The sequence below is a fragment of the Aquarana catesbeiana genome, linkage group LG06 (assembly GCF_042186555.1).
Source record: "Aquarana catesbeiana isolate 2022-GZ linkage group LG06, ASM4218655v1, whole genome shotgun sequence".
NCBI lineage: Eukaryota > Metazoa > Chordata > Amphibia > Anura > Ranidae > Aquarana > Aquarana catesbeiana.
Window position 1 is genome coordinate 156,740,574 of NC_133329.1, and position 26,102 is coordinate 156,766,675.

Consider the following 26,102-nt stretch of genomic DNA (forward strand, 5'->3'; position numbering starts at 1 on the left):
TTACTTGGATTTCGCTCCTCTATAGCTCACCCAAGGCAACAATAAAGATAGGCACTCAGGTCTCAGCACAGTTTTCAGTGGGGAGAGGAATGCAGCAAGGCTGCCCACTTTCCCCAGCTCTGTTTGCTCTGGCTATAGAGCCGATAGCTATTGCTCTAAGAGCATCCACGGAAGTTAAAGCCCTTCAGGTGGGCGGCATTAGAGAATGCACGGCCCTATACGCAGATGATATGCTCCTTTTCCTAGAGGACCCAGGAACATCCTTAGAGGCAGTATTTGAGATACTAAACATATTTGCAAATTTTTCAGGTCTACAGGTGAATTGGGAGAAGTCCAGTATCATGGCTATTGATGATGGAGCACAGGCGCGGGCATCCAACTTGGTGCCTATCGCCTGGGTCCCCGAAATAAAATATTTGGGTGTCCGTGTGTCCCCTAAAGTTACAGATTACTTGACACTTAACTTAATGCCACTGCTCACGAAGACTAAAACACAACTTGATGCCTGGAAACACCTACCACTCTCCCTAATTGGTAGAGTGAACCTGCTTAAAATGAAGATACTATCAGTGTTCCTCTATTTTTTACATAATACCCCCATTTGGGTTCCCTGTTCTTTCTTTCGGCGAGTAAACAGCTTGTTTAGTTCATTTCTGTGGGGTTCCGGGCATCCCAGAGTGGGCCTGCATACATTACAGGAACCATATGGACAGGGAGGATTAGCACTTCCTGACCTGTTCAAGTATTTTATCGCGGGGCAGATGGTATTTGCCAGACGTTGGTTAACAAGAGACAGTGGAGATGCGGCGACAGTACTAGAGGCAGCTTTAATGGGATCTTATGAGAGTCTTTCCTATTTAGTGTACAGAGGGCCACGGGTAGCGGCGCCACGGACTGGCTCCATGCGCGTTACAATTCGCGAGTGGGACAGGGCGGGGGTGCTCATGCAGTCTGATGCGGCAGCATGGTCACCGGACACACCGTTATGGCTTAATCCAAGGCTATCCCATTTCAGCGAAATTCCAGATCCAGTAATATGGGCCAGAGTTGGCATCAAACAATTAAAGAACATAATAGAGGAGGGGAAGTTGCTTTCCTTTAATCAACTGAAGGATAGACATGATCTACCAAATTGGTATTTTTTTCGTTACTTACAGCTAAGGCATGCATTTGTTGCACAGTTTGGCACAGACGCGGTGATACTTCATTCCTCACCTTTAGAGCAGTTGCTCTGTGATGAGTCTATACGGGGAACGCTCTCAGAAACATATAAAGAGTTGTTTGCCGAAAGGCCTCCGGCACTTAGTAAATGTAGAGAGAAATGGAGCTCATTAGTCCCTAACTTTCAAGGGGATAACTGGGACGATATGTGGAACCACCCCTTTCAGGTCCTGGTATCAGCCCGTGACAGGTACATACAATTAAAGATACTCCACAGAATATATTATACACCAGCGAGATTGGCCAGCATCTATGGTTTGGATGATGCCTCCTGCTGGCGCTGTACCGCGGCAGGGGCAGATTTCAATCATGTATTCTGGCAGTGTCCATTAATACAGGTATTTTGGACGAGGGTTACAGGGGTCATTCAGGGGTTGGTTTTGCTACCTGTCCCCATGACAATTTCGGTATGTATGCTGGGCCTGGTAGAGGAGGTAGCACCACTTAGGGCACAAAGAACTATGCTTTCTCTCGCCCTGTTTCTGCACAAAAAGCCATCCTTTTATGCTGGAAAAAACCTGAGGCCCCATCCTTAGCTTTCTGGAAAGGCCTGGTAAATAAGGCGTTACCCCTATATAAAGCCACTTACTTAAGTAGAGGGTACCCAAAAAAATTTGAGAAGGTATGGCAGAGCTGCCTTTCTTCTGATGATACTGTGTGAGTTACTGTGTAAATGATGGATTACATGTTATATGAAAGGGATCATGCACTGATGGAGGAAACGAGATGGGGCTTATAGATTTCAGATGGTTGTAGTCATTGCTTTAGATTTTATATAAGCATGTATAGTTAGAAGGACTCAAGTAGGCTGGAAAAGCATGTGATCTATGTTTTAATGCCTGTTATACTTGAATATTGCACAATAGGGAGGGGGGGTATGTTTTTGTGGGTGTATGTTATTGTTGTTCTGTATTGAAAACTGTGAATAAAAATAATTTTCAAAAAAAAAAAAAGGATGCAAATGACACTGACAAGGATGCAAATGATCTGACAAGGCTGCAGATGGACTCTGATAAGGCTGCATTGATAGGCATTTAAATATAAGTTTTTTTCCTTAAAATTCCCTCCTAAACTTGGGGTGCGTGTTATACGCCGATAAATACGGTGTATATATATATATATATATATATACACACACACATACACACACACACACATATACACACACACACACCATATATCATATTTAGGTTATATTTTGTACTTTGTTGTACAAATCCCCACACTTCTAACACAGTTATCCTTTAAATCTTCCACTTTGGGCCGACTGTAAGGGCTTGGTCACAAGGGCATCGTTCTTTGTTTGTAAAGCACTGGGATCTAAAACACATACTGGATTCCCCCAATACTCTCCCTGCATCGCTATTATGTTCTGACAGCTAAAAAAATCCAACAGCCTGGTTGCACCCAAGTCAATAATTCATTTTGAAATGCATGATATGGAACAATGTTCAGGTGCATTTATTGGCAAGTTTGCTTTGGTAAATCCAGACGTTGGAATTTAATAACACCTAATGGCACATTTCTGGCAGAAGTTTCCATTACCTGCGCCTAATTTAGGCAAATATTTGTGCCAGTTTGGTAGTAAACTGACGCAGGCAACAAATTTCAGGTTTAATAACTAAATGCAAGAAAAGGTGCAGCAGCCTAGTGCATCACCAATGGCACCATTTTTTATAATAAAATTGGTAAACAATTATACTCACAAACACAGATTTGTGGCTTTGTCTCAACAAGTACGTGCCGGTCATTTGAGATGAAGTCATTTATTACATGCTCCACTGTTGGAGTGGTATATCTCATCCAGTGCCCCTGTGGGCTCCAATACGCGGGCAGGACTAAGTGGGCCCTTCAGGTGAGGCTCAATGAGCACATAAATAATATTAGAAAAGGGTTTAAAAATTAATCCGTATCTAGGCACTATGACTTGATACATGATAAGGATCCTACAGATACCCTGTTTTTGGGCATTGACAAGTACAGGCCCCATTGGCAAGGAAGCTCTCTAGTGCGGGAAATTTCTAAACAAGAGATGGCCTGGAATTATAGGTTGAGATCTTATGTCCCTTATGGCCTCAACGTAGATACTGATGTCAATGCATTTGTTAACAACTCTTAGATTTATGTGAAAAAAGTCTGATAATATTGACTAAGGAGGCCATTTTGTGCGCTATGTGGGAGACCTGGATATTGGAGTATCATTAGACAACTAGCTTTTTAGTATATCATATATGGGTCAGTTATTGTGACCAGGGTAATAATTATTTACCCAAAGTTGATAAGTATGTTTACTGTATGTGGATTTGGGATTGTACTCAAGGGGTTATCACCCCTTGTTTTTTAGTCTTAATTCATTTAATTTGTGTACCTTGCTCTGAGCCTCGAGTTGCCTTTGTCTGATAATTCGGTTCAGTTCTATTTTCCTGTATTCAATTTTGAACATTTATTTTGAATATCATATTTTTATTAATTTGGTATTTTGTCAGTAGTATGTAGAATATATTTTAGATTTTTGCATTAGTTTTTTCTCTTTTTTTTCTTTCTTTTATGAATTGGGATTTCTTATAATAGTGACATTCTTATTTTCCACCACTAGATGTCACCATGTTAGGTTTTGGGGTCTGCGACACCAGTGTACAAACTTTGCCACTTCCTGTGAGTTCAATTCGGGAGGTGGAGCTTGTGCAATAGGCTAACATCTATAATTGGCGGCTATGAGAGAGGATGTCTCTGATGCTGCTATGCCTCGGAGCTTTCTCTTATAATAGCGGCCAATAGAGGAATATTTTTTTCTTCACTTTTTAATTTTCGGTCTGCTTTGATATAAGAACGTTTCTAGAGAATGCATCGGCGTGGTGGACGTCCGCAAAAGAGGCTTGGTACACGCCAATGAGGATGTTGGAATAGCAAGTTGTGGCTCAGATCGAAGCTTGGGTTTTTTATTTACTATTTGAAGGAGGTGACGCAGCGCGCCGCCCGTGCCCCTGGATGATGTCATCTCTGATGTCACCTATACCCTTGTGTGCCGGAAGGACGGGTCTATTTTGGTTGTGCGCCAGCCGGGACACCAGACTTAAGGCTTTTATGAAACTTTTAACATGTAAGTGCATTACTTTACTTCTAATAAACTTTTAAAAACGGTTTTATGCAATGTGGAGCTTTTATTGTTTTTGGTACACAAACCATCCATCCATGTGAGTGAGCGGTGCCCTGTGAATAGGGGAACGATATCGTTGGGAGAAAGACCCAGGCTGGGTATAAGCCAAATGCGCTATTTGATCCCCTGTAACGTGGGATCATCTGGAGCTGGTAAGCAGCAAATCTCACTATTTGGTGGCGGACTCTTCATGAGGTGACTGATGGCGTTTTCTATCATCAGGAATCTTCAAGGCTCATAGTTAGAATCACTGGTGGACTTTTTTTTAGGAACGCTATACTTTTATAATTGATGGACTTATTCATATAATTCTTTAATTCAGCGCAATTCTAATATGTTTTATATCTTTTATGAATGTTAGACTTGTAGCATAAAACAGCAGGAAACAAATTTAGTATTTTGGATTCCCCTGTCTGAAGAGCGCTGCAAGGCCTAGGGAACATCTGGTGATCTTTGTAAAACCCAAGCCAATAGAGGACCATTTATGGGAACTATATATTTCCACTTATACCCACCACATTTACCATATCTGAGCGCAGAAGGTAGTTCTTACAATTGCCACTTTAAGAACCTGTACAATATGCAGGGATTAAACCCAAAAACAAAAATGTAATAATTTGCAGCTCACTAATTTTTACATGTTGTAGCCATATTAGGAAAGGAAAAAAATGGTGGCCCATTTAAATATCACAATACTAAAAGGAGAAATCATCCCTAATTTGACAATGCAATACAAAACAGTGGATTTGGGACTTTATATGTGGACCCTGCATCGATCGGTTACCTAAAGAGACGGCGGGACTGGTGGCGTGTTCCATCTGCCATTTCCCTAGCCTCCACTGTGTGGCAGATGGGCAGGAGGTGGGGAGGAACCTGCCCACCCACCTCAGGCTTGGTTGAGACTGGCCAAAGTCTCCCCGCCCGGGATGCATGGGCAGGTTTCAGGGGAGGCAGGACTCCCACAGCCAGTATTTAAAGAGCCAGTGTATGACAAGTCATTCCCTGTAGTCACACATGCAGTGTGGGATTTTTGCTTGCTGTATATACCCAGATAAGGTAACTTGTTCATATTACTATCCACATTGATATTCTTTGTTAAGGTGGGTAGGTTTCCTTCCTATAAGATTTATCTGATTTTATTTATAGAGTCATATGTGTTAAGGCATGAGAATCTCTCTTTTCCTACATTAAGACATTGGCACCCCCTCACATTATTTGGAGAGATATACATCGGTTGGGATATTAAACTCCCCCTTCTCCTTCCATATCCATATTTGAGCATGGTTACCCCCCTGTACACCCTTTAGGAGGTAACTATAGGGTGTCAGTCACACACATAGTACCATTCTCTCTTCTAAAATGAAAGCGATCTGAGTATTTCTTTTCAACTATTCATAGTTTTCTCTTTGGGATTATCAGCTCTGGTCTGCCTGCATGAATGTGTGTACAACACTGTGCGGTAGCCCTCTCTTCCCCCATGGGCCACCTAGAACCCACTTTTTGGAACACAGCACTTTATTATGGGAATTCGTAAATGAATGTTTGAGGTAACATCTTCTATACCTTATTTCCTAGTGGAGTGATCATTCCTATATCCTATTGAACCCATGCCCATGATTATTGTCTTATATAATTACGGTTATTTATGACATTACATTTGAATATTTTGTTTATTTCTAGGTTTAATTATATATTGGGTTATATGTGGATAGAAGAAAGGTCAAAGAGGTCCTGAAGAAGCGGTGTTTCCACGAAACACGTCAACACCACCTCAACAACCTTGTAGCATTCTATTTAGAATGTTCCAGAGATGACTTTTTTATACTATTGGCTGACCATGCATACATATGTAATGTATTTTATAATGCATGGAATGACCATGGTTTTAATGTCATTAATACAACAGTTCCCTACACAGTACTGTAACCCCACCCCCATTCAGCAATTGGTTGGTAAATTACCTGGCTGAAAGTTAACTCTAAACAAATGGGTGGGGGACAGTGGTGATGCCATTACCCAAATATGACAATGCCCATATTTGACAGGTACACGAATCAGTCACAAGCACTGACAATTTTGGTGCGACCACCCACAAAGTTCTAATGGGTATCTAAGACACCTTTATAATAAAAATGTAATATTTATAATGCAAAAAACAAACTAAAGCATGACTTGTTTGTTTGTACAACACTTCAGAAAAACGAAGGTCATGTGACTCAATTATACAAACTGCTTAGATGGAAAAAGGGAGTTATCATCCATAGCAACAACCCAAATACTTTTATTTCCTAGTTGTCATAAATCATCCTCAGCACAAACATAGCTCAAACCTGAATACCATATGATGCAAACCACAGAAAATACAATAATGATATTGCTGACATCTAGTGGTGACAACACAAATAGTTTCAAGATGTACTCTGCCTTCTTGAAAAAAACAATGCATTTTTGTCTTTCCAGTGGATTTTTAAATATAGTTAGGACTAGTGGTATCCTTAAAATGTTATTCTGTTTAGGATTAGAAATTCAAGTGGAAACACCAAAACAAAACAGCCCTTGAAGACACCAGATTCTACCCTACAAAACAAATCAATTTAGCCAAGCTGTAGTAGATGCTTTTACACTATATTTGTCTGCTGCAACATTGTGAACTCTATGCTTCCTATGCAGCTGCATTTACTTCTGATCTTATATTTTTCTTCTTGCTGCAGAAACTCTCTGATAAAGCAGGGGATGGAGATGGAGGCAGCAACAGATGTTAAATGACATTCCACAAAGTTTGGAATTCAGAACCGAGATGCACATCTCTCTGCAAATTGAAAGCTAGTGCAATTACATCTACTACAGATTGTCTACATGTAGTTAATTTACAGGATGATGCTGTGACAAGGTCTCTAAGAAAAATGTATACGCAATTCATGCTTTTCCATGCTTCTGGTTAGGGTGAAGGACTTTACGATTCCCTTTACTTCTTCTTAACACAACTATCTGAGTTCTACTTTCTTGTTGGGTCCCAAGCCCTACTCCATGGACGCAATCATTTCCATACACTGTATGTCACTTAGAATAAGTGGCTTTATATTATTAAGCTATACAGTAGCTTAATTACTAGTTCTGGATGTGCAGTTAGCCACTGAGGCATAAAGGAATGATTTGCATGGCTGTGTCCACTGTCCTGAGATAAGAAATAACCTTATTTTTGGAATATGTGATGCAATAAGACATGTGAAACCATCGGTCATACAAAAAGCTCTACTGGGCTAAGAGGCCTACAGCAATCCAACCTTTCTTCCAATCCTGCTGAAGATATTGGATATGAATCATATTCTCTATAAAAGCCATGAAAAGAACCTGTACTGAAAAATGGCATCTAGTAATGCAAACTCTTATCTGCCCTTTAGCTACTGCAGAAGTGTTATGTATGTTGGTATCATAGCCTAGACTATACCAGTGCTCAACTTTGTGAGCCTAGCAAGGTAAAACAGCCAAAACTGATTTAGAAGGGAAGAGTTTCAACCCATTCTTGGAGACATCAGCTCTACAGACATAATAAACCAAAGTTAACATGAACCTTATTCTTTAATTATAGAAAATACAGTAACTACTCACCAGTTATTAGGTTGGCAGGAATCCTGTCAGTAAGAAAATCCACAACAAGGATACGACTAGTAACAAACAACACACCGCCTTGTGTGTAAACATCATATCGCTCATTACCGCCTACTTCATTGTTGATGATTCGGGGCAATTGACTAACTTCTTCTGCCCTAAGCTGTTCAATAAAATATTCCTAGTTAAAAAAAGGGGAATATATAGTATTATTAAAATGCACAACATAAAAAAAACAAAAACACTATGAAGAATTTATTGAGCATTTACACTGTGTGGGACAGTCCTGTTAGGTGTTGCATGAAAAAAAAAAAAAAGGGAGGACTGAACTAGGTGGTGTTTCTAAGATGGTACAGACAAAGTGATGGTGAGTGTACATGCACCTTACATTGATCAATATGTAGCAATGATGGGATATGCTTCTCTTTTAAGGTTTACAGCAGGGACGTCCAACCTTTTTACCTCCTTGGGCCACATTTGAAGAAAAAGAATTGTCTTGGGCCACACATAACATACACTAACAATAAGGATAGCTGATGGGCAGAAAAAGTCAAGCAGATCACAAGTTAAAAATCAATGATATTATTATTATAAAAGTAAAAGAGGACAACATAAAACTAGTGCGATATTTGATAATGTTTTTGATAAACTAACGCATCAATATCTGGTTTGATAGATGTAATAGCAATTCTCAATGAATTCTCAAGGTGCTCATCAGATATTTTGGTTCTAATTTTGTCCTTCGTGTGCTTCATCCTTGAAAATAGTTGCTCACAAATATACTTTTTTTTTTAAATTAGGTTTTCAATATATAACATGAGCCCAAATACGCCCACGCAGGGGCTACAAATGAAAACTATACAGAATAGTAAACATATTTGGTGCTAAATATTGCCAGACAATAGAACATGTAAAAAAGTGAGTGGGAAGACCAAAAAGGGATACCTCGTAAAAAGCAAAAAAAAAAATTAAATTGTGTGCTTCCCATCCTAAGGGCACCCCAAAGTAAGAGAAGGAGAAGGAAGACGTCGGGTTAGAGACTCCAAGAGTATCAAAAAGAGAAAAGGGAAAGAGAAGAAAGAGGGGGAAGGAAGAGGGTGAGGGTGACGGAGGGGAAACTGGGTCTCGGGACTGTCCCAAGCGATAGTCATAGGAGACCAATACTGGCCAGGTTTAACAAAGAAAAGAAATACTCAATCCACAGCTCCCAAATTTTGAGAGACATGAAGTGGGACGCCTTCATTATGCTAGACATATATTTCATTAATCATTAGAGCCGTCAAAGACTCCTTTATTCCCTGGAACGGAACCATAGATTTTTTCCAGTCCTGGGCAATGGTTTTCTTTGCCGACGAAAATAAATAGGATGCCAATTTCTGTTGGTGGTCGTAAAGGCCCGGGATAGGGAAGTGCAGCAAGGCTAATTTAGCATCCTTGTGGACTGCCAAATGAAACAAGGTGCACAGTAGGGCAGAGACTGGGGTCCAAAAGCCCACCAATCGTTGACATGTCCACTAGATGTGTAGGACATCACTGCAATAAAAATCTACATTTTTTAAGTAAGGTAACGATTTTGTGTTGGGTTGCATTCAGTCATAATGGGCCGCCAGTTGGGACACCCCTGGTTTACAGCATTCATTGATTATTCATTCATTACAGCATATGAAAACCATTATCTACGATCCCAAACACTGACGCAAGTCATGTGAACTTTGTGAGGTGTCCATTACAGCCCCCATTGTGAGGATACAAGGAGAATACTCATATATGTTTGTAATTTGTTCAATGTACTTGTGTCTTGTGTTGTTTCTCAGCTGACCGTACATGATTCAGTGCTGTGCTGATCATCAGGTAGAATAATAAATGTCACTACTGAGCATTTTTTAATAAAAGTGGCTAATAATACCTCCTCTGCTGTATTAGTATTCAACACTAATACAAGGTTTCCTGGGTCACAGTAAAGCTTCAAAAAGTTCTGTAAGATTCTGTCAATGCCGAGCCCCCGGGCAGTGATGACAAGACCATCTTCATGGAAAAGATCCAGAAAGATTTGATTTTCATGCTCCAGGAGAGGTGCCATTTGCAGTCTCTGATGAGGAAAACAACTTTTGTTAAACACAAAAGGTCATACAAACACCATGAATATATAATACTGCTGCAGTCTCTGAACCACTGTGGATGCACAATGTGTGGCACTGAGATGTATATGAAGAGATTTGGAAGCAAACTAATACCCTATACACACGAGCGGATTTTCCATCGGAAAAAACTTGGATGGTTTTTCCTACGGAATTCCGCTCAAGCTTGCCTTGCATACACACGGTCACACAAAAGTTCTCCGAACTTTCGACCATCAAAAACGCGGTGACGTACAACACTACGACGAGCCGAGAAAATGAAGTTTAATGCTTCCGAGCATGCGCTGAATTGTTTCCGAGCATGCGTAGGAATTTTGCACGTCGGAATTTGTACAGACGATCGCATTTTCGGATAGGAGCTTTTCCCGACCGAAAAATAGAGAACATGCTCTCAATCTTTTGCTGGCTGGAATTCCGCCAGCAAAAGACACTCGGTCGCATTTTCCGACAAAAAGCTCTCATCAGAGTTTTGCTGGCGGAATTTCCGATCGTGTGTACGCGGCCTAAGGCTTTATGCACACTTGAGCTAAAAAAAAATGCCTATTTTACAGGCGTTTGATGTTTTTGTTTTTTTCTGCCTCTAAATGCCCCTCCATGTTAACCTATGTGTCCATGCACACGCAAGCGTTTACAAGAGATTAGAGGCAAAAAAACCCCCCCAAAATTCCTGACATGCCTAAATGCAGGTAATTGCATCTAAAAGATTCCTAAGCGCTTAAGCATTTTTTTTTCAATGGCAAGAATAAAATTAATCACTTCAGCTCCAGGAAGGTTTTACCCCCTTCCTGACCAGGCCATTTTTTGCTATACGGCACTGCGTTGCTTTAACTGACAATTGCGCAGTTGTGCGACACTGTACCCAAATAAAATTGATGTTCTTTTTTTCCCCACAAATAGAGCTTTCTTTTGGTGGTAATTGATCACCTCTGCGGTTTTTATTTTTTGTGCTAAAAACAAAAAAAACAAAAAATGACAATTTTGAAAAAAATAAAAATAATATTTTTTACTTTCTGCTATAAAACACATTCAATAAAAAAAAAAAAAAAAAAAAAAACGTAAAAAAATCTAATTTCTTCATCAATTTAGGCCAATATGTATTCTACTACATTTTTGGTAAAAGAAAAATTCCAATAAGCGTATATTGATTGGTTTGCACAAAAGTTATAGCATCTACAAACTATGGGATATATTTATGAACTTTTATTTTTTTTTTTTATTGATTTTACTAGTAATGGCAGCAATTTTTTGCAGAACTGCGACATTGCGGCAGACAAATCTGACACTAAGTGACATTTTTTGGTGACCAATAAAGTGACCAATGCTAAAAAAAAAAATGCACCGTCACTGTATAAATGACACTGGCAAATAAGGGGTTAACATCAGGGGTGATCAAAGGGTTAAGTGTGCTCCTAGGGAGTGCTTTCCAACTGTGAATGGAATGCTGTAACTGGAGGAAAATAGAGATCCATGTTTCTGCTTAAAACGGCAGTCTGCCTTCTTTACATAGGCAGATCGCCATTCTGCCTCTCCTGTGAACGATCACAGATGGCTGGCGGCCATCAGTGGGCTGGATGCGGCTCATTGCCTGCCTTTATCTGGCCCTTGGGGCACTATTCCTCCCACTGATTCAAGTTACTATTTCTCCCACTGAAACCATTAGTGGGGCACTGTTCTGTCCCTTAAAGCCAAATATGGGGCACTATTCTTTCCACTAATACTACTGCCACTGGCCATAGGCTGGCCCCTGTAAAGTCTGAAGGACAGTAAACTGGCCCTTTGTTCAGTAAGTTTGGAGACCCCTGGCTTAGAGTGTTGACTTTCCCAGTGTTGCTGTTAAAAACCCTAGTTCAATATAAAATGATTAAAAAAAAAATTACAGTTATATCTGATTAAATATCTGTCTGATGCTCAACATGCAACCCTGTAAGAAGAAAATACTACAAAATAAACCTCATCAGGAGAGTGTGCAGATTAGATTTCAAGCTCTGGCCTACCCTCACTGGATCCCAAATTCAATAAAAGGTAGCCTATTGGAAGTTGCAAGACCAAATGTTCCTTAAGCAGGCTATCCTCAATATTCTGGAAAGCCAGAATAATTGTACAGTCCAGTGGAACATGTTCAGCATTTGTGAAGATTGTTTGACATAAACCTGCAAGACACACACACTAGAGGAAACATGATATTGTAGGGTTTGGATTTTATTTGCCGACTGGACACTTATATAATGTAGTAGGCATTACCAGGTACCTACATCTTCATGCACATGGGTGTGTTATGTCATGTAGGATCTTGCTACCAAAAAATTGTTTCTACTGCATCTGAACTCCAGGTGGTAATACACGATCTATACATACATACACACACACACATAGGTTAGGTCCATATATATTTGGACACAGGCACAATTTTCATACTTTTGGCTCTGTATGCCACCAGAATAAAATTAAAATGAAATAATCCAAATGAATTTGAAGTGCAGACTTTCAGTTTTAATTCAAGGGGTTGAACATAAATATCAAGAACAAATTTTAGGAACTGCAACCATATTTTTTTTTTTTTTTTTTTTACACAGTCCTTCCATTATCAGGAGCTCAAATGTAATTGGACAAATGAATATAATCATAAATAAAATGTTCATTTTTAATATTTTGTTGAGAATCCTTTACTGGCAATGACTGCCTGAAGTCTGGAACCCATGGACATTAGCAAAGACTGGGTTTCCTTCTTTCTGATGCTTTTCCAGGCTCTAATGGCAGTCTTCAGTTGTTCTTTGTGGGTCTTTTTGCCTTTAGTTTTGCCTTCAGCAAGTGAAATGCATGCTCAATTGGGTAGAGGTCAGGTAATTGACTCCGCCATTACAGAATATTCCACTTCTTTTCCTTCAAAAGCTCCTGGGTTGCTTTTGCAGTGTGTTTTGAATCATTGACTATCTGTACTGTGAAGCGCTGTCCAATCAACTTTGCTGCATTTGGCTGAATTTGGGCTGACAGTATCTCTCTAAACACTGCAGAATTCATCCGGCTGCTTTTGTCACATTATCAATAAACACAAATGACCCAGTGCCACTGGAAGCCATGCATGCCCTTGCCATCACACTGCCCTCACCATGTTTTACAGATGATGATGTGTTCTTTGGATCACGAGCAGTTTTCCACACTTTTTTCTTTTCATCATTCTGGTACAAAAATTATCTTAGTTTCATCCGTCCAAAGAATGCTTTTCCAGAACTGGTCTGGCTTTTTTAAATGTTTTTTTGGCAAAGTCTAATCTGGCTTTTCTATTCTTCTTTGTGAATGGTTTGCACCTTGTGGTGAACCCTCTGTATTTGCTCTTGTGAAGTCTTCTCCTGATTGTAGACTTTGACAATGATACACTCACCTCCTGGAGAGTGTCCTTCACTTGTATGGATGTTGTAAATGTTGAATACTGTTGTATTCCGTGGACGTCCAGGCCTTTTTATGTTGCATTCTTCTTTTTTCAGAGTGTACCAAACTGTTGATTTGGCCACTCCTAATGTTGCTGCTATCTTTCTTAAAGTGGAGTTCCACCCACTTTTACAACTCTTCGGCATCCCTCACTAAACTGTGCACTGTAAAGGAATTGGATATTTTTTTATTTTTTTTCTCAGCACTTACTGTATATCTGCTGTATTAATTTTTCACTTCCTCCTCCCTGGCCGCGGCCCATCGCATCATTTCCTGTTTGCAATGCCTTCTGGGAAGGGGCGGCAACTTCCTCTGACACTGCCGTTGCTATGGAAACCTGACCTGAAACCTATTACACTGCTTGTGCTGCACAAGCATGTGCGAGATCTGCAAGGATGAGATCCAGGAAGAAATACAGTCTGGCTTCAGATGCCCAGACTTAAGATGGTCACGGCCTGCTGTAAGTTTATAAAATAACAAACTACTGCTATAAACTAACAAAACAGACCTTAGTTTACAGGCTAACTTTACTAGAATACATTAAGCTTGTGTATTATAGGGGTATTTTTATTCAAAAAGTATAATTTCGGCCGGAACACCACTTTAAGGATTTTTCTCATTTTTGAAGCCTTACAATCGCCTGTTTTACTTTCATGGACAGCTCATCTGAACGCATGATGTAGGTTTCACAGCAATAGATTCCAAATGCAAATACCACACTTAGAATCAACTCCAGACCTTTTACCTGCTTAATTGATGAATAAATAACTAAGAAGTAGCCCAAACCTGGCCATGAAACAGCTTTTGATTCAATTTTCTAATTACTTTTAGTCCCTTGAAAAAGGGTGTGGCTAATCTTAAAAGCTGTAATTCCTAAACCCTTCCTCCAATTTGGATGTAGATAAATGAAACCTGAGAGTGTGCACTTTCAGCCCATATCCATTATATAACTATAGCTTGAATATGTTTTGGTAAATACCTTAAAAAAACTAAAATTGTGCCTGTGTCCAAATATATATATATGGACCCAACTGTATCTGTTTGAGCTCAGGATGCACGGCCACTGCTCAAGACTAATCTCTTGTCGAACTCCAAACTTGTGCTCTTTTTTTTACTCCAATGAGCTGTGGGCCGGGTCACTCTCACCCTGCAGTGCATGAAAACAGAGGCTGCATGGCAGGAATGACTGAAGTTCAGCTAGATAGGGGTTCGAAGGACTCCCGAGCTCCTCTCTATTCATGGGGAGGTGTACACATCGATAGTATATAATCAGCAGGATTACAAAGCACGCCCTGTGATGACACTGCTGTGAGGATCTACAAATAGTATGAAGTGGATCATGTCTGGAGTTGGGCTTTAAGCTTTCAATAATGCTGACCGACTACATTGTGGTTCCCTAGCCTATTGGACCTTCTAGACACGTCACTGTAAAGTGTTATAATGTGCTTTAAAGTTGAACTCTGGTGGACAAGTAAATAAACTTCATTAGTTCCATTACAATGTACATGAGAAAGCTGACATTTTATATCATCTTCACTGTTAGGGAGGAAAATACCTTTGCAAACTGAGTGAAGTAATTAAAAGGACACAGCTATGGCCGGGCACCCAGAGGAGGTATAAAGCAAGCACGCCATCATTTCCACTCACTGTGCAGAGCCACATGAAGGAACATGCAATGGGAACTGTAGTTGTGAATGGGGTGAATATAAACAGGATGGGGGGAAATTTTACACGGGATGTTACTAGACCAGAGGCCGGGAATAGTGGGCATAGAGGCCACTAACAGGAAATGAATGGGACGGAGCCCCTCTTCTGACTCTATGTGAAAACATGGAGACATTACTGACAGATAAATTACAGATAGTAATGAAAGAATCTGCCTGGAGTTCAGCTTGAACATGTAACCAGATAAATCATCATCAGTTCAGAACTGGGAAATATTGCAGACTTGTCCCCCAGGTGACAGCACATCAATGAAATGAGTGGGCCACGGGGCGCATGCGCGGCGCGATGCGGGACAGACGTGTCTGCTGAGAGCTCCGTCTGACCGGGATCGCCAGACCTGATTCCCAGGGCTATTTCGCCTAAAAACAAACCCAAATACTCCAGCACCCCTGGGGAACACAGCGGTGCATGAGATCGGGCAGACGGAGGAGCAAACAGAGCTCCGGAAAACACCTCCTCGGCCTGGATCAACAGCAGGGGACCATGTCCCAAAATGGCGCCGGCTCACAGGCTGCTTCTAACAGCTCCACACAGTCACACACTCGGCTCAACAAGGAACAACAGCAAGGGAAGATACCCCAGAGTGGCGCTGGCTCACGGGCTGCATCTAATAGCCCTACACCATCACATCTGCGGCCTAACACTGAATGTGAGTACAACATGCCCCTGACTAAAGCTGACCTCGATGACAGTCTTTCAGCCATATATGAGAAACTAGCTGCCAAAATACAACTTGAACTGCATAAATCAACCAATGCTCTGACACAGGAGATTGCTAGTATAGGAAGCAGAACAGATGTGCTAGAAACAAAACATGACGAACTCTCCCTTGCACACAGTGACCTTAGGAGGGACTATGAAACCCTTGCAGACAGCACATGTGGAGGATTTGGACAATCGAAATCGCAGAAACAATATCAGAGTGTGTGGGATCCCGGAATCCACTACTGATCTGTACCCTGCAGTGTCTAGAGTCTTCCACATGCTTTTACCAGACAGGCCCACATCGGCTTTCACCTGCGATAGGATTCATAGAGCTCTTCGCCCCAAACCACCTCCAGACAAACCCCCACGCGATATAATACTATGCATGAAAGATTTTCTCACGAAGGAAGATATCATGAGGGCATCCAGAAATACTCCAAATATTGAGCTTGACGGCGTTAGGCTACAAATCTACCCAGATATCTCTCCAGCTACCCTTGACCGCAGACGCAGGATGAAGGAAGTCACCACAGTCCTTCAAACAAACAGGATCAAATATCGCTGGGGTTTCCCATTCAAGTTGTCAGTGCTCCATAATGGTACCACACATACGGTATACAACGTCATCGAGGGAAAGGATCTTCTTATCAAATTAGGCCTTCTACAACCAGAACCTCCGAATCGCCTCCCTGCTACACCCCGCTCTTCCCCCATATGGTCCACTCCTTCTTCCCGCCGCAACCAAAGAGAACAGAGAAGATGGCACCAATCTTTCCAAGACCAAGCCTGAAAATCTTGTAAAATACCTCACTTAAACTGACTACCGTTATTCATCCTTCTCCTCAAGAACCCTCCTGCAACAGCCACAAAGACCTACCAGACTGCAAGAGACCTTTTTTTTTTTTTTTTTTTTTTCTTTTTCTATCCCCTTCTCCCTCTCCTTTCTCCCCTCCCCTTCCTCTCTACCCAATTTTTCTCTCTCAAATGTTTATTATTGAGGCAGTTGGTATTATTCCTCTAAACTTGATTGTCTATAACTTAGGATGTAATTTACCTGCTGGGTTACATTTGAGGTTTTGTTCAGAAAAGTTATATTAATTTTGCACCTTAAAATATGTTATATAACTTTTACCTGGCTCATCCGCCGTCGCTGGTTTGCCCCCATGCTCTCGTTCACGGCCTGGTGCGGATCCTCAATAGCTGTGGATGCCGCGGCGGGCCTTGCGCGTGAGTTTAGGACATCTTTTTGTCCACCTTTAAAATTTGTAAGGTCAAGGGTCACCCAGTCCTTTGGCCCCCCTAGGCTCTACTACAGCCTACAATTTTTCTTTGCCCTGTTGGCATTAACTCTAATTGAAAAAATTTCTGGAAGATTCTACTTTTACCTTTTCACATGTACACACCAAAAGAAATTCAAACCTCTACCTTACAGTTGTTTCACCAACCCAGACTGTAACCATTTATTATATGATGTGTTTGTAGTTTATACTGATTTTTTTGACATTAGTAATAACTGGATATCTAGTAATGTATATCAAGATTTATTTCATTCCCCATACGAATTTTTGTCCAAACCCAATCAAAATAATCAACGCGTATATCTCAAATAGAAATGGGTCTTAGGATATTTTCACACAATGTTCAAGGATTCAATTCCCCACACAAACGCAAAAAGGCTTTTAGACATTATAAAAGACTAGGTGCAGACATCATCCTCCTTCAAGAAACTCATTTTTCTACTGACAACCACCCGTGCTACTTTGACAAAACATATAACCAACTATATTTCACCACATTCTCCAATAAATCCAAGGGGGTTGCGATTTTTATCCGCAACTCTATAGTATTCGAGATACAACACATTTATAAAGATATAGACAGCAGATACATTATTCTGAAAGGCACACTGAACAAACGCGCACTCACAATCGCCTCTATATACGCCCCCAACGAAGCCCAGACAACATTTTTTAACAAATTTTTTGAAACCCTAGATCGTTTTAGCTCCCCCCATATAATATTAGGAGGTGACTTTAATCTGGCTGCTCATCCTTCTCTAGACAGAAGCAAAGTCGCACCTACAACGAAAGCATTTTCTAAAACATTAAATAGATCACTCAGTAAATCCCAACTAATAGACTCCTGGAGAGCCCATAATATTGGAGTTAAGGCTTTCACACACTACTCCTACCCACATGACTGTTACGCTAGGCTAGATTACATTTTCACTACTCCCATTTTGTTGGCAAACTCATCTAGAGCCCGAATCCACCCTTGTCCATGGTCTGACCATGACATGGTTGAATTTGAAACCTCTCATATTGGTCTTGCCCCTACCCCATTTAATTGGCGTCTAAACGATTCGATTTTATCTGACCCATCCACTATTCAAAACATAACCATATACATTGAAGAATATTTCAAGAATAACTCAACTAACGATATTTCCCCCACTACACTCTGGTCTGCACATAAAGCAGTTATCAGGGGACATCTAATTAGTATAGCTGCAGCAAAAAATAAAGCTAAACTCTCTGACATCAAAAGCCTTACAAAAGACCTAGACCTTCTGTATATTAAACTAAACCAATCCCCATCCCCTGAAACCTCAAAATTAATACAATCCAAACGTCAAGCCTTAGATACGATTCTGTCAGCAGATACTGAAAAATCTCTCAGATTTTCCAGGGCAAAATTTCTATTACATGGTAACTCCACTTCCACTATGTTCGCAAAAAAACTTAATCAAGAACATAAACCTCCTCACATATATAAACTACGTAATCAATCAGGCAACCTAGTCACGCATCCCAAAGAGGTTCTAGACATATTCTCCTCCTTCTATAAGGATCTTCTCTCAGGCCCTCAAACCCAACCTCATCACACCTCACTTAAATGGCTTGAGAAATTACATCTCCCCACCCTCAATGATCAACAAGCCTCTTCCCTCAATGATCCCTGTACAGATACCGAGATCATCAATATAATTAAATCCCTGAAAACCTCAACTGCACCGGGACCAGATGGTTTCTCATCATTATATTATAAAAAATTTGCTCCCCTTTTAGCCCCTAGATTAACCGAATTATTTAACCACATTTTGATGGGTGGCCAATTTCCAGAAGATATGCTTCTAGCAAATCTATCCCTTATTCCTAAACCTTTTAAGGATCACACCCTTCCCCAAAATTTTCGCCCTATCTCAGTGCTCAACAATGACTTAAAAATTTTTGGTAGACTCCTTGCTGACAGATTGGCCAAAGTCATCACCTCCCTTATACACATAGACCAAACTGGGTTCATTCCCGGCAGACAGATCACAGATAACGTAAGACTTGTTACTAACATAGTACAGGATGCCAACCACTCTTCCCGCCCGGTCTGCCTTCTTAGCCTTGATATACACAAGGCTTTCGATAGCGTTAGCTGGTCATATCTCAACCATCTACTTCCTAAGTTTGGCATCACAGATAAGTTTATCCACGGATTTAATGCTCTCTACCACCTTCCTAAAACCAGAATAAAAATCCCCGGCCATAACTCAGACTTCTTTCCTCTAAGTAGAGGAACCAGACAGGGCTGCCCCCTTTCTCCCTTATTATTTGCATTAGCAATAGAACCTCTAGCCCAAGCTATAAGAAATAACCCAGATATCAATGGATATAGTAAGGGCCCAAATGAATTCAAACTAAGTCTCTATGCAGATGACGCCCTACTATTCCTCACTAACCCTCTCATATCGTTACCTAACCTTATATCCGAACTCGACTCTTTTCACACTCTATCAGGCCTAGGTATTAACATTAATAAATGTTCAGCCCTACCCATCAATCTGCCCCCTAATCTAATCATAAACCTTCAGAAAAATTTCAATTTCATTTGGTGCTCTAAATCATTCAGATACCTGGGTATCCAAATCACTTCCCACCACAAACTTCTATATAAAACTAACTACATACCTCTCTTTTTAAATATTACAACTCTTTTAAAAAATTGGTCCTCCTACCGTATCTCTCTTCTTGGTAGAATATGCGCTTTTAAGATGACGATTCTCCCCAAACTTCTATACTATTTCCGCTCATTACCTATCAACGTCCCCAAAACTAGACTCGAAGCTTTACAAAGAGAAATTAATAAATTTATCTGGTCTAACAAGAAACCTAGATGCAGCTACCTTCTCATGTTCAGACCCCAAAATAAAGGCGGGCTTGGCATTCCAAATATTTGGCAATATTTTATAGCAACCAAACTTACACAAATAGCCCAATGGTTTGCCCCCAACTCAAATATCCCATGGCTAAACTTTGAATCAAACTCTATCTCTCCACACTTTATACAGGGCCTATTATGGTCCAATTTAAACTCCCATCACAAAATCCTTAAACTAAATAATATTGTGGCCCATCTTCTCCAATTCTGGCTTAAAATCAATAAAACATTCAAATTATCTTCAGACACTCCCCCTCTGGCATCCTTTTTAGGGGACCCCAGACTCATTCAAAACCTTAACAATAACAATTCATTTCCTCATTGGCGCACAAACGGATTGACTACCTTAAGATCTCTACTCCCATTCAAAACATTCATTCCCTTTCACACACTCCAATCTAGATACAACTTTCCATCTTCCGAACTCACAAATTATCTCCAGATTAAAAACTTCTACACAGAGCACTACTCATTAAACATTCAATCTCAAACGACTTTATTTGAGCACATCTGTCTAAACTCCCCAAGGGATAAGGGCCTGATTTCTATTATTTATAGACATCTTAACGATACAATATTACCTGAGAAGTCCGGCCCAATGTTGCAATGGGAAGCTGATTTGGACATTTCTATCCCTTTAAAATCATGGAACGCCATGATAGAAAACCTCCGTAAGTGTAATATTGCAGCTTCATTTAGGGAGTCGCCAATGAAACTATTCTCTAGATTATACCTGACACCCTCGAAAATCCACTCCTTCTATCCCTCTGCCTCCCCTAACTGTTTTAGGGGTTGCAACGTACCTGGCACATACCTTCATATATTTTGGGACTGTGTTTACCTAGAGCCTATATGGAACGCTGCTGCAGACAAAATAGAATCTATAATAAAAAAAAAAATTAACCTCTCGCCACAATTATGTATACTGTATGCAACAATTCCTGACATACCTATTTCTTGTATAAGACTGACTCACTCCCTAATTAGTTCTATCCAATGGATGATAGCTCTAAACTGGAAATCCCAAAACTTACCCTGGACTCAAGTCCTATCTAGAATGGATATGCTCAATCTCTCAGAAAGAATTTATCATACCCTACATGATAGTATGCATTCTTTTGATGAAAAGTGGTCTTTATGGTCTCGTGACTGAAATTTATTACACTCTATTATATAGATTGCTTACACCCCTCTCGTTGTTATAATACTTTCACTTGCCTCCCATTTATGTACTACACAAATCATACGGTATATTGTATTGTATTCATTATTTTGTACTCAACTGTCCTAACCACTATATCCCTGTAACTCTTTTGTACTGAATCTTCCAATAAAACTTTTGTAAACAAAAAAGAAATGAGTGGGCCACTAGCCTGACACTGAGCACCTTTCAATACCAATAACACTGTGTTGTAGAGCTACACGATTAATCATTAAGGATCATTATCGCGATTTTTTTTCCCCGCTGCGATCTTGACAAAGTATTTCCCGATTCTTTCTATGCAGAGAATTCTCTCTGCTCTGCTAAGGCCCCTTTTACACTGTCGGACTGTTCAGGTCCACCTGTCAGTTTTGACGACGGACCTGAACGGGTGCTCCATGCTAGTCTATGGAGCAACGGATTTCAGCGGTGACATGTCCGCTGACATCCGACCCGGTCCGATCCGCTAAAAGCAGATGGATGCTCCTACAGTCGCATCAAACCCTGGCGGATCGGATCAGATCTGATGAAAACGGACATGCTGTCCGTTTTTGTCCGATCTCTCAATAGGAAGCAGCGGCACTTGACAGGCCCCTCCCCGCTCAGTGAGCAGAGAGGAACCTGTCATCCGCCAGCACAGGGGAGATCAACGGAGAGATCTCCCGCTGAGCTGGCGGACAGAGGCGGACTCCGAGGCAGCGGATCCGCCTCGTGAGAATGATGCCTAAAGCCGACAGCCTTCAAAAGAAAGGAACATAAAAAAAAATGGGCAGTCTGCCAAGAATCACAACATTCTTTAGCAGTGGAACTTAAGTATAAACATTGTAACAATTTGTCCTTTAGATCAAAGGAATACACTTTGGTTTGTAAATGAGGGAAGTTTAACCACTTAAAGTGGATGTAAACCCGAACATTTTTCATACTGTAGAGTATAAGATTTCCTATCATTTGAGCCCAGTCTTACCACACAGAGTTAATCCATCTCTGAGCAATCCTCTTTTATTGTTCAGTGAGATAAATCTTGACAGAGAAAAACTTTGTCAAATGCTCCCCCTTGCTGTGAGTGACAGGTGATTTACATCTCGTGCACTAGCCTAAGACACAGGCATTATTTTTTAATTCCCTCCCCCACTCCTTTCTTCAGCAGCTCTGCAAGGATTGGCTGTTTCACACCTCAGCATGATTTGGCATGCTGAAGTCATGTGGTTACTTTCCTGTCTTTTCACTGGATGTTAGAGATCATAGCAGAAGTTCAGTGTAAGAAATACACAGGAGAAAATGCATATTGACAAGGGGAGTGTAGAGGTGGGCGGGGAGTCTACTGACATCACAACTCCACCCACCGAGCTCCAGACAACAGACCCACCCACAGAATATGCAGTTTTTTGGGTCTAATAACAGACAGAGGGAAGACATTTGACAGGTAAAGATACATGCAGGAGGCATGTATATCCTTATAGATAACCCCTATGGCAGTAGATCAGAAAGGATGACATTGGGTTTACATCCACTTTAAACACTAAACCTTTTTCTGATATTTGCTGGTTTCAAGTCAAAATCATTTTTTTTTACTAGAAAATTAGTAAGAACCCCCAAACATTATATATATATATATATATATATATATATATATTTAGTAGAGACCCTAGAGAATAAAATGGTGTTTGTTCCAATATTTTAAGTCACACTGTATTTGCGCAGTAGTCGTTCAAATGCAATTTTTTGGGGAAAAATTACACTTTAATGAATTTAAAAAAAAAAAAACTAGCCAGTAAAGTTAGCCCAATTTTTTTTGTATAATGTGGAAGATTTTACGCTGTGAGAATCGTGATCTTTTTATTCTAAGCAAAAAAAATTGTGATTCTCATTTTGGCCAGAATCATGCAGCTCTACAGTGTGTAGGTGAGGACAGGATCTGCTCATACCAATGTGTATGGGGGATAACATGGCTCAGGACTGGGTTCATTACCTATGTGTGACAGCTCTGTGCCTGGCTCCCTCTGATCGTAGCTCTGTGCCTGGCCGTTTTCCGATCACAGCTCTGTTTCTGGCTTCCTCTGACCACAGCTCTGTGCCTGGCTTTCTCTGACCACAGCTCTGTGCCTGGCTTTCTCTGACCACAGCTCTGTGCCTGGCTTTCTCTGACCACAGCTCTGTGCCTGGCTTTCTCTGACCACAGCTCTGTGCCTGGCTTCCTCTGACCACAGCTCTGTGCCTGGCTTCCTCTGACCACAGCTCTGTGCCTGGCTCCCTCTAACCACAACTCTGTGCCTGGCTCCCTCTGATCACAGCTCTGTGGCAGGATTTATTTTCTGATCATAGCTCTGTGCTTGGCTTCCTCTGATCTCTGATCACAGCTCTGTGCCTGGCTCCCTCTGATCACAGCTCTGTGCCTGGCTCCCTCTGATCACAGCTCTGTGCCTGGCTCCCTCTGATCACAGCTCTGTGCCTGGCTCCCTCTGATCACAGCTCTGTGCCTGGCTCCCTCTGAAAACAGCTCTGTGCCTGGCTCCCTCTGATCATAGCTGTGTGCCTGGCTCCCTCTGATCACAGCTCTGAGCCTGGCTCCCTCTGATCACAGCTCTGTGCCTGGCTCCCTCTGATCACAGCTCTGTGCCTGGCTCCCTCTGAAAACAGCTCTGTGCCTGGCTCCCTCTGATCATAGCTGTGTGTCTGGCTTCCTCTGATCACAGCTCTGTGGCAGGCTTTATTTTCTGATCATAGCTCTGTTTCTGGCTCCCTTTGTTCTGTGGTCACAACTCTGTGCCTGGCTCTCTGAGTCCTCTGGTGTCAGCACTGTACCTGGCTTCCTCTGCTCCCATCTAGCCATGCGCACAGCTCTTCCTCCTCCTCACACGTGTTGGACAAAAACAACTAACCCAGGGTGAGAGGAGAGTCTGTGAGTATGGCGGGGGAGGGGCGGGCTCGTCATGTGACAGGCTCAGGTTGTCCTGCAGTGAGAAATAGAAATGTGACATGAGGGGGAGAGCTGTGCTGATCCTGAGGGGGAGATTGTCCTGCGTGGGCAACCTGAACACTCACTGCTCCCCTTATGTTACAATAGAACTAGATAATGGTACAAAGAAGCAAACATTCCTTCTATGGTGTGCAGAATATCTCTGTGTGTGGGGGAATGTCTATTAAATAAAACAATGTATATAAAACTCCTACTGAAGTCACGTTTTATTGCTACAAAAACACACTTAAAAACATGAAGGACTTTGCATGTTTAAAGTGGGATAAAAGGCAAATTTTTATCTTTTCATTTTGGATAAATTTCATTTCACAGGGGTCAGTCGGGGGTGAATAGTATAGCTGAACGCTCGTCTGGACGCAGCTGCAGTCTGCTATGGCCACATTCAAAATGGCTGATTAGCTGCGACCAGAAGCTCCACAGATACGCTGTGCCTGGACGCATACTTTCTGAGCAGTTACATCGGAGTACAAATCTGACAGCCAAAGCTGTTGGCACTTTCCAACGGAGGTTGTTCCTGCCTGCTCATCTGAATGTAACCTAAGGGAGGGTTATAACCCCTGTCAGGCATTTTCTGCCATTTGTGCCCCATTGGAGAGGTGAGGAAGTGACTTCATGTAATGCAGAGAGTGCATTGCATTCATAGAGAAAATGCAACTCCAGTGTTCACAATACAATATGGGGCAGCCGCTCGGCATGGGACCCGGAAGCAAGTGGAGATCATTGGAATAGAGATGTCTGCTACAGTGATTTTCAGCCTCTAGAGTCTAGAACAAGGTTTCTCAATCTGGGAACACCTATGGTCGCAGGAGAAGTCCTGAGTCTTGCAGATTCCTGTATATCCACCCAGCAGTGTTTTCAATATCTCTAACTATTATGCTGTGTTACTAATATAAACCCTACATTCAACATTCACACAAAAGTCCACACAAATGCAAAAGTCTGTGGAATAATATTCAAAATTAACAAATCCAAAGTGCAAAAAAAGTCAGTGAAATTATATTAAAATTTGTGAGTCCCACACGACAGATTTCTCCACCACCAAACAGACAAAAGGCTTACCAGATATATATGACTCTTAAGCAGGCCATACACGGTCGAATTTCGAACTAATTTTCTTTTCAAAATCAGAAAGTTCGTTTTTTTTGTGATCCGATGATGCCATTATTGATTTTCGAAATTCGGCCGACCAAGCCTTCAATTTCACCGCATGTTGCTACAGAAAAGAATTTTCTTGGCCGGGAATCTTCTTTTCTCTCCATAAATTTTCTTTTCTTATTACATTTCTCGCACGATTCTTCTATCATTGATTAGAAAATCGTTTGTTTTTCTAAAAATTTCCAACATGTCCGATTCCTCAAATTTGATTGCCACACGAAAATCGGCCATTGTTGCAGCCCACTAATGGTGCAAAATTAATACGAAAAATCTTTTATACGATTTTCGAAAGAAAATTCTTACGAAATTCGAACCGTGTATGGCCGACATTAGATTACAAGGAAGTCATATAATGCTTGATGTGGCTGCCACCGTTGTTACACCAGGCTTCCAACTTTTATCTGACACAGGAACACCTAGAAGGAGATATTGCCTCACAAGCTCATCCCTGATCTCACTCTGTGCATGCAGGTATGTTGGAAAAGAAAGCGCTTCACATAGTGTAAAACCTATAAAACTAATTTATTAAAATGAATTTAAATGCAATTACAAATTATGATAAATAAGATAGCGCTGATA

The 26,102-nt window shown here is 41.1% G+C and overlaps 1 protein-coding gene across 2 annotated transcripts in view; it reads right to left on the reverse strand.

Annotated features, from left to right (window-relative positions):
* ERCC4 (ERCC excision repair 4, endonuclease catalytic subunit) overlaps positions 1-24,266 on the reverse strand; it is a 109,322-nt gene extending 85,056 nt beyond the window's left edge. Inside the window, exons 1-3 of one of the 2 annotated variants that reach the window (XM_073591101.1) lie at positions 23,361-24,266; positions 9,894-10,076; positions 7,988-8,168 (exon numbers count right to left, since the gene is read on the reverse strand). In XM_073591101.1, coding sequence (XP_073447202.1) covers positions 7,988-8,168; positions 9,894-10,067 — 355 coding nt within the window. In that variant the 5' untranslated portion in view covers positions 10,068-10,076; positions 23,361-24,266. The remainder of the gene's footprint in view (positions 1-7,987; positions 8,169-9,893; positions 10,077-23,360) is intronic. The other variant, XM_073591102.1, reaches the window with a different exon arrangement.
* Positions 24,267-26,102: the final 1,836 nt, after the last annotated feature.